This window comes from Rana temporaria, chromosome 5 (genome assembly GCF_905171775.1).
Source record: "Rana temporaria chromosome 5, aRanTem1.1, whole genome shotgun sequence".
Lineage (NCBI taxonomy): Eukaryota > Metazoa > Chordata > Amphibia > Anura > Ranidae > Rana > Rana temporaria.
Window position 1 is genome coordinate 297,477,267 of NC_053493.1, and position 12,135 is coordinate 297,489,401.

A 12,135-nucleotide genomic window follows, 5' to 3' on the forward strand; every position below is an offset into this window, starting at 1 on the left:
CCTATCTTGCTACATTGCTGGCTTTGCATTTACTACACACCAGGTACTTGCATGATAGAGTTCTGCCTAATAGTGGTTTATAATCCCTAGCAGGTTTGCTACAGCAATACGTGTCATCCATGTATACACATTAATCTGATACATATACATCAGATTTGAAGCCTCTGTTTTTGAATGTCTGTCTAGTCTCGTGGGGTGTCCCTATACCCCTGGATACAGGCTCACCAGCACCTACCCAGTATTTGTCCTGAGGAAGCTAATATCTAGTGAAATGCATAGACGAGCAAGTGTGGAGGCGATATTGGATCAAACTTTTTCTAACAGGCTTATCATTAAGTTAATCTATATACCTTAGATCCAACCTCTTTAACTGCACTATTAGGTAACTGGTAATCATGTCTATATATAGGGTGTTGATTGTATGTTTTCATGTTTTTTAACTATGTTGTAATAACATTTATAATTTTTTAATCAGTTCTCCTCTCATTATGTGCTCACAAAGTCCACTTATTTTTTTGAGTTCTGCAATCCCTATACAGTAAAACCTTGGATTGCAAGTATAATTCGTTCCAGAAACATGCTTGCAATCCAAAGCACTCTTATATCAAAGCAAATTTTCCCATAAGAAATAATGGAAACTCAGATGATTCATTCCACAACCATTTATTCATAAGTCCTTTAGTTTATAGTCCATGTAAAAAGATTTTAGCAATGTGATAGGTTGTGTAACCATAAAATGTCCATCTACAAATGGAAGCCTCCACAAGGGGATTAGAAACAAAATCCAGCAGAAGCCACAGAGTATAAAAGAGAAGAGATGCGCCTCTAAGTGTAGCAATATGGTTACATTTAATGAAGGTACAACATTTAGCAACTCACATGGTTGATGAATAAAAGAGGCACATCTAAGTATGCAGGGATCTGGGGTAAAGCTGTCCACACAGACCGTAGCCCTCACTGCCAGCTTTCACCGATTTCAGTCTTCAATCGTTATCGGGAAGTCTACCCTGCAGTAGAGCGATCTGCAAGCAAGGCTTGAACCGCTTGTGGAAGGGACGACATCAATGGTGGTGCAGAGGATGGTCTATGTGGACAGCTTTACCCTGGATGCCTGCATACTTAGATGTGTCTGTTTTAATCATCAACCATTTGAGTTTCTAAATGTTGTACCTTCATTAAATGTAACCGCATTGCGGCACCTCTCCTCTATATACTCAGCTGTGACATGACACTACTTTTTATATCAAGACATCGCTTGATTATTTGACTTTTTTTATTAAAAAAAGTATATATATATATATATATATATATATATATATATATATATATATATATATATATATATATATATATATATATATATATATATATATATATATATATATATATATATATATATATATATATATATATATATATATATATATATATATATATATATATATATGATGTTGGCATGGTGAGGGTCCTCCCTGCCTGCAAAAAAAAAAAATGGTTTGCTGGAGTGGAAGGGGCTTTTTTATGGGGGATTTGTTTTTTGCTAGTCCCCAATCACCTGAAGTTAGCTGCATATAACTCAAGTTTAAAGACTTATGCACCGTACACACGATCACTTTTTGTGATGTAAAAAAAATGACTTTTTTAAAAACGTCATTTAAAATGATCGTGTGTGGGCTTCACATCGTTTTTTGTCTTCTGAAAAAACTACCCAAATTTTTTTCGAACTTTTAAAATTTCATTTTTTGTGTCGTAAAAAATGATCGTGTGTGGGCAAAAACCGGAGTTAGGCTTACCGGTAACTCTTTTTCCAGGAGTCTTCCAGGACAGCCATGAGATGTAGCTCCTCCCTCCGGGACAGGAAACACAATCACCCCCAATTAGAACAGGCGCTCCTCCATGCCTCCTCCTCAGTTCATCCAAAAATTCCTGAAGGGCTCTGAAAGACATAACATCGTCTTTACACATATCCACTTCCAGTTAATAATATAAGCACCGGGTGGGAAGCCAGGCTGTCCTGGAAGACTCCTGGAAAAAAAGAGTTACCGGTAAGCCTAAATCCGGTTTTACCCTTTCGTCTTCCAGGACAGCCATGAGATGATTAACAAGAAACTTACTTATCAGGGTAGGGTTACTGCTTGGAGGACCCTTCTACCAAACGCCTGATCCTTCTCAGACATCAAGTCTTGGCGAAAGTAGTATAACTTGACCACATTGCCGCCTTACAAATCTCTTCTGGTGAGGCTCCGGCCCTCTCAGCCCATGAACTCGAAACCGCTCTAGTCGAGTGTGCTTTAACAAAACGGGGCTTGTATGCCCTCTAACTCATAAGCCTTGCCAATTGCCATTCTGATCCATCTGGCGATGGAAGATTTAGACGCTTTCTGCCCCTTCTTACTTGCCGAAAAATTTACAAAAAGAGAATTAGACTTCCTAAATTCCTTGGAAGCTTCTAAGTAAATTAAAAGGCATCTCCTAACATCTAACACGTTTTGGGATGCTCCCTCTGAGCCTGAGGTGGAACAAAAAGAAGGAAGGACATTGTCCTGTGTCCTATGAAATTTGAACACAACCTTTGGGAGAAAACTAGGGTCTGTTTTCAAAATAATTCTATCCTCAAAAATCAACAAAAATGGCTCCACAATTGAAAGGGCCTGTAGCTCACTCACCCGTCTGGCTGAAGTGACTGCCACCAAAAGTACTGTCTTAAGTGTAACCCATTTCAAGATGGATTCCTCCAGAGGTTCAAAAGGCCTGCCTGAAAGTGCCCTAAGCACCAAGGAAAGATCCCAAGAAGGACAGGTCGACACCCTCACTGGCCTTGACCTTGACAAGGCCTTGAAAAAACTTTTAACTAATTGATTCTGTTGTAGGGAACACTGCAAGAAGACACTAAGAGCTGAAACCTGCACCTTTAAGGTACTTGGGGAGAGACCCAGATCTACCCCAGCCTGTAAGAAATCTAAGATAGCTGGAATCCCTGGTTGATCTAACCCTTGTTCTTTCAACCATGAACAAAATCTCTTCCAGAATTTTGCATAAATTGCTCTCGTAACTGGCTTTCTGCACTGCAACAAGGTGTTTATTACCCTCTCTGAGAAACCCTGTGCCCTCAACAACTGTTCCTCAGATACCACGCAGTTAGGCTTAGTCTGTCTACCTGCGGGTGCAGAATTGGACCCTGCGAGATCAGATCCTTCCGGATTGGAAGGGGAATTGGAGGGAGAACGCTCAGTTCCTTCAAAATTGCGAACCAGGGTCTCTTTGGCCAAAAATGCGTGATCAAAATTAAGTCTGTCTCCTCCGACCGAAACTTTTGAAGCACTGCTGCAATCATCCTCACTGGGGGGAAGGCGTAGCAGATGTTGAACTTCCAAGGACCGGAAAAGGCATCTATCATCAAGGCCAAGTCTCTTGGATGTATTGAAAAGAATTGGGTTACTTTCCTGTTCTTTTCGGAGGCAAAAAGATCTACTTCCGGGAGATCCCATCTCTGTGTTATCTGAGAGAATACCTCCCCGTTTAGGGACCACTCGTCCTGTCTCACTGGCTGGCGACTTAAATAATCTGCCAGAGAATTTTGAGTACCCTTTAGGTGGACTGCTGTTAGTGAAGACAAGTTGGTCTCCGCCCAGGAGAGGATCTTGTTGGATATCTCCTGAAGAGCAGGACTTCTTGTCCCTCCCTGCTTGTTCAAGTACGCGACCGCAGCTGCGTTGTCTGTGCGAACTTGCAGGTGTCGTCCTAACAACCTTCCCTGGAATGACTCGATCGTCCTTAGAATCGCTAAAAGCTCTCTTTGGTTGGAAGAGCGACTTGCCTCCACTGGAGACCATGCTCCCTGGGCCACTGCCTCCTCTAGGTGGGCTCCCCAGCCCCAGGCACTGGCATCTGTGGTCACTACTACTTCCACAGGGAAGGACCAGTCTAGACCTTTGTCCAGATTGTGATGAACTCGCCACCACCACAATGTCCTTTTTACTCTGGCTGAGATAGGGATCTGTGACTCTAAATCCTGGCCACTCCAGAGACGAAGCATAAGTTCCTGTAATGGACGTTGATATCTTGCCCAAGGAACTGCTGGGAAGCAAGATGTCATGAACCCCAGCACCCTCATCACTTCTCTGACCGAAGTCAACTGATTGGACTGTAACTGGGCTACCGCTTGATCCACCTTGACAATCTTCTCGTCGGGGAGATAAAGTTTTCTCTTTACCGAAGAGATCTTGTACCCTAGGTACACGACCTCCTGGGACGGAACCAACTGTGACTTGTCCCGGTTGATTATCCATCCGAGTGAGGAGAGAAAATCCTGTGCTACCTGTAAATCCTTCTCTAGCTGTTGAGCCGATCCTGCTACAAACAGGAGATCGTCCAGATATGGGATTACTGTGATAGCTTGGTCCCTCAGTGGGGCAAGAGCCTCTGCCAGAACCTTGGTAAAGATTCTCGGGGACGAGGATAGCCCAAAGGGAAGGGCTTGGAATTGAAAGTGTTGAATCCCTGAACTCACCCTTACTGCCACCCTGAGGAATCTTTGGTAATCTGGATGTATAGGGATGTGCAGGTAAGCATCCCTGAGATCCAGGGTCGCCATGTAACACCTTGGGAACAGACATCTTGTTACCGTAAAAATCGACTTCATCCTGAACCTCTTGTACTTTACAAATTTGTTCAGGGGCCGGAGGTTCAGGATCATCCTGAACTTTCCTGATGTTTTTTTTACGATAAAGACATGGGAATATACTCCCTGTCCCTGCTCTTCCTCTGCGAGAGCTGGCGTTAGACCTATAGAAGAGGCGTCCCAAGCTCGTTTTAACAGCAGGTCCCCCCTCTTGTCCATTGGGTCCCTAAGGGAACCCAGATCGTCAAAGGCCAAATCCGTCTTTCTGGAAACCTTGGCTAACGGGGCCTCTTCTCCCTCTGATTCAGATGCTGAACCTGCCTGAGAGGAAACAACTGATCTGGGAGTCCTCTCCCTACCCTCCTCCTCTTCCTGAACTTGTAAGGAAGAAACACTAGAGGCCCTAGGTAGGGACGGGGCTGGACCCTGCATCCTATCTATCAGCCCTTTAAATGACTGAAACGTGGATGCAATTTCATCCTTTACAGATGACAAAATTTGGTGACAAGTGGTTACTGAATTATCCTTAACCAAACTATTGACACAAGCAGGACATAAAGGCTTATCCCAGTTAGAACTTAGCTTTGTCCCACACACGGCACATTTCTTTCTAGGAGGCTGGTTTTGAGTCTTATCATGGGCCTTAACCTGTTGAAAAAACAGAACAGTGGACCACATTACAACCAGCTAACCCCTATTCACCACTGTGAAAGGTTCCTAGAAGGTGCCAAACCCTCCACCAAACAGGCTCACCACCTAGGGGGTGTATTTGGGGCTAACAAGACCCCCACCCAACAGAGTAAGCCATGTGCCATCACCAGGCCTTACCTGAGAGGCACTGGTGCCTGTTGAACCAGGATCGGAAATAGCCGCTGCTGCGTCCAAGGTTCCTGTGTTTTTTCGTTCAGCACTCTGAACAACACTGGCGCCGGGTTCCTTCAAGCCACCTCCGCGCCCTTTTTTGGAAGCAGGAACGATGCTTCCGGGCGCCCCCTGATGACGCGCTTCCGCCGGGGCATCGTCACTTCCCCTCTTTGGAACGCACGGTCTCCGCCCCCCAGCGCGGATCCTGGAAGCGTACCGCAAGCAGATTCGATGGCGTCTCTCGCCCTCTCAGCCACGGCCATCCAGGATCTTTTCCCAGGGGACGGATCCCGCCGTCAACGGGGGACCGACTCTCGCCGAGCTCACGGCGGCGGTGACTTTCAGCCACGCTCTCTACCCCTAGGGCCAGAGGAGTGCTGAAGGCAAAGAAAGAAAACGAGTTAGGTCTCAGCAAAAAAAACAAAAGAAAATGTTCCCAATGTGCTTTTCCTTCCCGTCCGGCAGGAAACACAAAAAAACTGAGGAGGACGACCGCCTTTTCAAATTGGGGGCTAGTGTTTCCTGTCCCGGAGGGAGGAGCTACATCTCATGGCTGTCCTGGAAGACGAAAGGGTAAAATGACGTTTTAAACCCGCACATGCCCAGAAGCAAGTTATGAGATAGGAGGTAAAACTACCATTCATAATGGAGCAAGCACATTCATCACGCTGTAAAAGACAAAAAAGCACGAATCGTCTTTTACTAACAAGTAACCAGCTAAAAGCAGCCTCAAGACGAATAGAACTTCCCCTTTAGAGTGCCGTCACTTTGTTCATCATTTTTTTAAAAATGATGGTGTGTGGGCAACATCATTTTTAATGATGAAGTTGGAAAAATGTTGTTTATTTTCATGATGAAAAATTCAATTTTTTTCCAAAACAAAAAGTGACCGTGTGTACGGGGCATCAGGGCCCTTTCAGACGTGCGAACCGTATGTCCGCTTTTTCATCCATCTGTTTGCGGATGAAAACGGGACATACATTGGTCCCTATGTGATTGCGGGTGTCAGCGGATGAACATCCGCTGACACCCGTAATCACCCGCCTCCGCAAAGATCCGATTTTGAAGACGGAAGAATGTCCTATTTTTTCTTCCGTCTGCGGATCGGATGAACACGGACACACGGTCCGTGTTCATTCGATCCCCCCATAGGGGAGAGCGGAGAAATAACAGAGCAGTCCCTGCACAGTGTGTGGGGACCGCCCTGTCAGCCGCCGGCTCAGCGGGGATATACGGAGCGATCCCCGCTGAGCTTACGGACACACAGAGGTGGATCATTACTGATCCACCCCGTGTGAAAGGGCCCTAAAGGTCCTGTGTCTTGTACAGTATGGCTGAGAAAAAAGTTTTATTGTTGACAGTTTTATTGTTTGAGTTGAAAAATAAACTTTGTAGCTGCTGTAATAACACTGGTGTAGCACACAAAAAAAAAGTTTATCTGTAAAGTTTATCTTTGTATTAGGGTTGTGCCAAAACCACTTTTTTAGGACCAAGTACAAGTACCGGTACTTTTTTTCATGTACTCGCCGATACCGATACTTTTTTTTAAATGTCATGTGACAGTTTTCAAATTTAAGAATGCCCCTTACATTGGTGCACTGCTTAGAGAGAACAATGCCCCTTACATTGGTGGTCAGTGAGAAGAATGCCCCTTACATTGGTGGTCAGGTCTGAAGAATTCCCCCTTACATTGGTGGTCAGTGGGAAGGATGTCTCTTACAGTGGTGGTCAGTGGGAAGGATGCCCCTTACATTGGTGGTCAGTGGGAAGAATGCCCCTTACATTGGTGGTCAGTGGGAAGAATGCCCCTTACATTGGTGGTCAGTGGGAAGAATGCCCCTTACATTGGTGGTCAGTGGGAAGGATGCCTCTTACATTGGTGGTCAGTGGGAAGGATGTCTCTTACATTGGTGATCAGTGGGAAGGATGTCTCTTACATTGGTGATCAGTGGGAAGGATGTCTCTTACATTGGTGATCAGTGGGAAGGATGTCTCTTACATTGGTGATCAGTGGGAAGGATGTCTCTTACATTGGTGATCAGTGGGAAGGATGTCTCTTACATTGGTGGTCAGTGGGAAGGATGTCTCTTACATTGGTGGTCAGTGAGAAGAATGCCCCTTAAATTGGTGGTCAGTGGGAAGGATGTCTCTTACATTGGTGATCAGTGGGAAGGATGTCTCTTACATTGGTGATCAGTGGGAAGGATGTCTCTTACATTGATGGTCAGTGGGAAGAATGTTCCTTACATTGGTGGTCAGTGGGAAGGATGTCTCTTACATTGGTGGTCAGTGGGAAGAATGCCCCTTTACAGTCAGATAGAGAAAACATTAGAGAGGGAGCAAAATTCCAGGGTGACCACGACCAGCAGAAAGACAAGCAACAAGCATTGGATCGTAAATCCTAACAAGTGAGGAAGTCTGCCGTGCAATTGTGCATGTCACAATTGAATTTTTTCTTACCCGCCTGAGGACTGCTCTGCTAGTATCGGTATCGGGACAACCCTACTTTGTATTCCAAGTTTTCATGCACATCAAATAAAAATCCTATTTTAGTGATTTCAACACTTCTTACACTACCAACAATTCAAAGAGGCAACTTCAGAATATTATTTTTGACAACTGAAATTTACCACATTGTACAGTAAAACCTTGGTTGAGAGTAACTTGGTTTGAGAGCGTTTTGCAAGATAAGCAACATTTTTTAATACATTTTGACTTGATATACAAGCGACGTCTTGATATAAGAGTAACGTCATGTCACAACTGGGTATAAAAGAGCAGAGAAGTGCCTCTAAGGCCCCGTACAGACGACCAAACATGTCTGCTGAAACTGGTCTGCGGGCCAGTTTCAGCATACATGTTCGGTCGTGTGTAGGCCCGAGCGTGCAGGATTCCAGCAAACATTTGCCCTGCCGGGCCTTTTCCCAGCGGACAAATATTCCTGGACTTGTTTTAAAACAGTCCGCTGGAATCCTGCCCGCTCGAACATGTTCGGTCGTCTGTACAGACCTACCGTACATGTCCGTGCGCCCGCCATCCCTCGCATGCGTCGAATGACTTTGACGCATGCGTGGAAGCATTTAACTGGCAGACCCGCCCGCGTCATTGTCGCGGCGACACCGCATCATCGACGCGGCGACACCGCGGACACGCCCCGCGTATTGTTTACACGCGGCTTTCTGTACGATGGTTAGTACAGCCATCGTACAGAAAGCCCCGGGCAGACATGTACGGTGAAAACGGTCCGGCGGACCGTTTTCATCGTACATGTTTGCCCGTGTGTACACGGCCTTAGTGTAGCAATATGGTTACATTTAATGAAGGTACAACATTTAGCAATTCCATGGTTGATGAACAAAAGAGGTAAATTTAAGTATGCAAGCATCAGGGGTAAAGCTGTCCACATAGACCATCCTCCTCAACGCCATTGATGTCATCCTTTCCACAAGCGGTTTAAGCCTTGCTTTCAAAAACCTCTCTGCAGGGTAGTCTTCCCGGTTACAATTGCAGACTGACAGCGGTAAGAGCTTGTGGTGCAGAGGATGGTCTATGTGGACAGCTTTACCCCGGATGCCTGCATACTTGGATGTGCCTCTTTTATTCATCAACCATGTGAGTTTCTAAATGTTGTACCTTCATTAAATGTAACCATATTGCTACACTTAGAGGTGCCTCTCTTCTCTTTTATACTCTGTAGCTTCTGCTGGATTTTGCTTCTAATCCCCTTGTGGAGGCTTCCATTTGTAGATGGACATTTTATGGTTACACAACCTATCACATTGCTAAAATCTTTTTACATGGACTATAAACTAAAGGACTTATGAATAAATGGTTGTGGAATAAATCCTCTGAGTTTGCAGTATTTCTTATGGGAACATTTTCTTTGATAGAAGAGTGCTTTGGATTACAAGCATGTTTCTGGAATGAATTATGCATGCAATCCAAGGTTTTACTGTATATATATTTTTAGTGTTGACAACTGTTCAGCACATTAGTTAATACCTTCCCCATGTTGGTAGATTCTTCTGATATATTGAGTCCATTGGAAGAACCTGTTGGTGGCCTTTTGTCTCATTGTAGATACGACGAGCTGCATCTGTGGTTTGTGTAATCACACAGTCCATATCACTAGCTAAATGCCATGAGATTACTTTTGCTGCTTCATCATCTTCTACATATGCCAAATGGGCGATCTAAAAAAATAAAAGCATAAAAGTGATACTGTTTATCAAATAATTGCTGTGTTCTTCTTGTACCATAAATTACTGTTTTTACCATTATTATCCTTTATTGCATCTCAGTGCTATTGATCACCTCCAGATCAACCACTTATAGTCTACATGCACATGCTACAGCAAAAGGTTGCACACCATTGCTGCTGCTCGTGTCCAGAGGTGATCATCTGTACCTAACCTGAGGAAATCAATCTGTGTGTGATTACCTCTGAACATCTGCAAACAGCTGCGGCTATCCACACTCTCCCGGACTCCCAGCTGCAGTTTTCCACAAGATATTGGACACATCATGGCCAATCTGGCCATATGGATGAGGTCTAAGTTTCTGACACTGGCTGAGATATTACAACCCCGCTGGCTGAAAGGACAAGTCTGAGGTCTTCAAGGTAATGACCGTCCGTCAGAAACTTTCTCTGTGCCCAAACAAAAACTGTGCAACAATTCGTTGTTCACCGACCAACCTCTGCAACATAAGAATGGAGAGCAAGCAGAAAGCAGGGCAAACTGATTGGCCCCTTGACACTGCCAATGCCAAGTCACATGTAATGTAGTTCAAGGAAGAGCTGAAACAAATGGCAGCAATGTGATTTTATCCCTGTTCTGACAGACAGTAAACTGCACCCAGACCGACATGAGCCTACAGCCCATGCCGAACATAACTTTAGAGCTGTGCTTTGCCACCTGCTCTTCTGGCCTTTCCCTGTATTCCTCTTCCACCATTAGCAAGAACAGGCCAAAAAAAATAAAAAAATTTAGATCGTGTCAGGTTGGAGTACTGGTGGTGGAAGGAGAGTATAAACTCAAATGAACTATTTCAATTAATAAGTTATTTGGTGGTGAACATTGTATCATACTATAGTAACATCAGATAGATACATACAATATTTAGTGCTGCGTTTCAGCACCAGTACTGGCGACTTCCCATCTGCTGCCAGAACAAAATTGAGTTGGGCTGAGTGCTCCACAGTGCTTTGAGAACCCTCAGGTCTCCTGGATCAATGTTTCATTGTCAAAGTTCCTGTGACAGAACAGTTTCAGGGTTTTTGCTCCAACTAGTTCACCATTTGTATACACAAAGGGAGCATTCTCATCATCTTGGATCTCCGTTCAAATCAGCAGGAATAATATAGCGTGTCATACACATTCAGGCTCTGAGTACCGCCGTGGGTCACAACAGCATAAGCCTCCTCTTTAAAAAAATGCCCTTTTTGGGGAAAAGCTAAGTGCAGCTGCTCGAGTGATGTCATCATGAATGCAGGTTGCTGGGACTCGCGGCTGTGCTTGGAGCCTGAGTGTGTTTGACACACTGTTTTGTAAATGCAATGTCTTATCATTAATAAACTGTATATATTGCTATACTCTCACCACAAGGTGGTGTATCTTGTAGTCATCGTCTCTGTGAAGCCAGCATCTAGAACCCCTTACGGGATAAGCACAAGGACGTGTGGTATTGAGGGTCAGGACTTATTTCTTGCCTTGGGTATTTTTGCCTTCACCTTAACCAGGACACTGCTCTTCCTTCCCTCTGTCTGCTCCAGTTCATCAAAATGCAAGTACTGGCTTCTCATTCTTTCATCGCAAGGCGATTCAGGCTGACCATATTGCAAATTTATGGTGTTTAAGATTAGATGCGACCCTTTTCTGTCTGAGGTACTTTACTAAATCTATAGCTGCCAGTAGTGACCGAAGGAAAAAACAAAAAAACAGACAGGTGGTTGTATTGAAGTCAATTGATAGATCGATTTTAGTACAACCAGCCTGCCCATCAATGGATCGAAATTCCTCTGTCTATGGCATTCAACAGGCAAGAAAGACAATGGGATGTTTGTACACACAACACAATTCCATTAATGTTCATTTCTTCTGTAGGTGGCCTAAGACCTCATGTACACTGCTGCTGCTAAACGGACGTTTAGGCCCCATGCACACGAGAAGCAATTACAAACACCTCTAAACTCAAGTTTTCAAAGGCAAAAAACGGCGTTTAAAACGCCCGTTTTTGCTGTGAATTGCGCAGCGTTTTGCCGCGATTAGCGGCGTTTTACCGCGTTTGCGGCTGTCAGCGCTTATCTCAAAGACATTGTAGACCCTCCCAAAGTTTAAAACGCAAAAATAAAACGCTTCTGAACCCAAAATTTTGCGTCTGAAAAAACGGACATAAACCCAACTGCTTTAAAATGCCAAAAAACGTGATTGTGTGCATGGACACATAGGATAACATTAAATGTGTTCAGGGGCAGTTGAAAAAAATGCCCCAATGCCTCTGAACTCGAGTTTAGCAGCGTCTCGTGTGCATGGGGTCTTAGGAGCAGTTGGGCATTTTTTTCCAACTGCTCCTGAACTCTCCTCTATGTAATCTTATCAGTACATGTACACAGGGTCGTTTATAGTAATTTCTAGGCAGTTGAGTTTAGA

General features: G+C 44.4%; 1 protein-coding gene across 1 annotated transcript in view; it reads right to left on the reverse strand.

Moving 5' to 3' along the window:
* The window catches only part of SMCHD1 (structural maintenance of chromosomes flexible hinge domain containing 1), a 504,574-nt gene that overhangs the window by 118,940 nt on the left and 373,499 nt on the right, over positions 1–12,135 (reverse strand). The window contains exon 42 of the mRNA XM_040354031.1: positions 9,488–9,678. Within this exon, the coding sequence (XP_040209965.1) occupies positions 9,488–9,678 (191 nt within the window). The remainder of the gene's footprint in view (positions 1–9,487; positions 9,679–12,135) is intronic.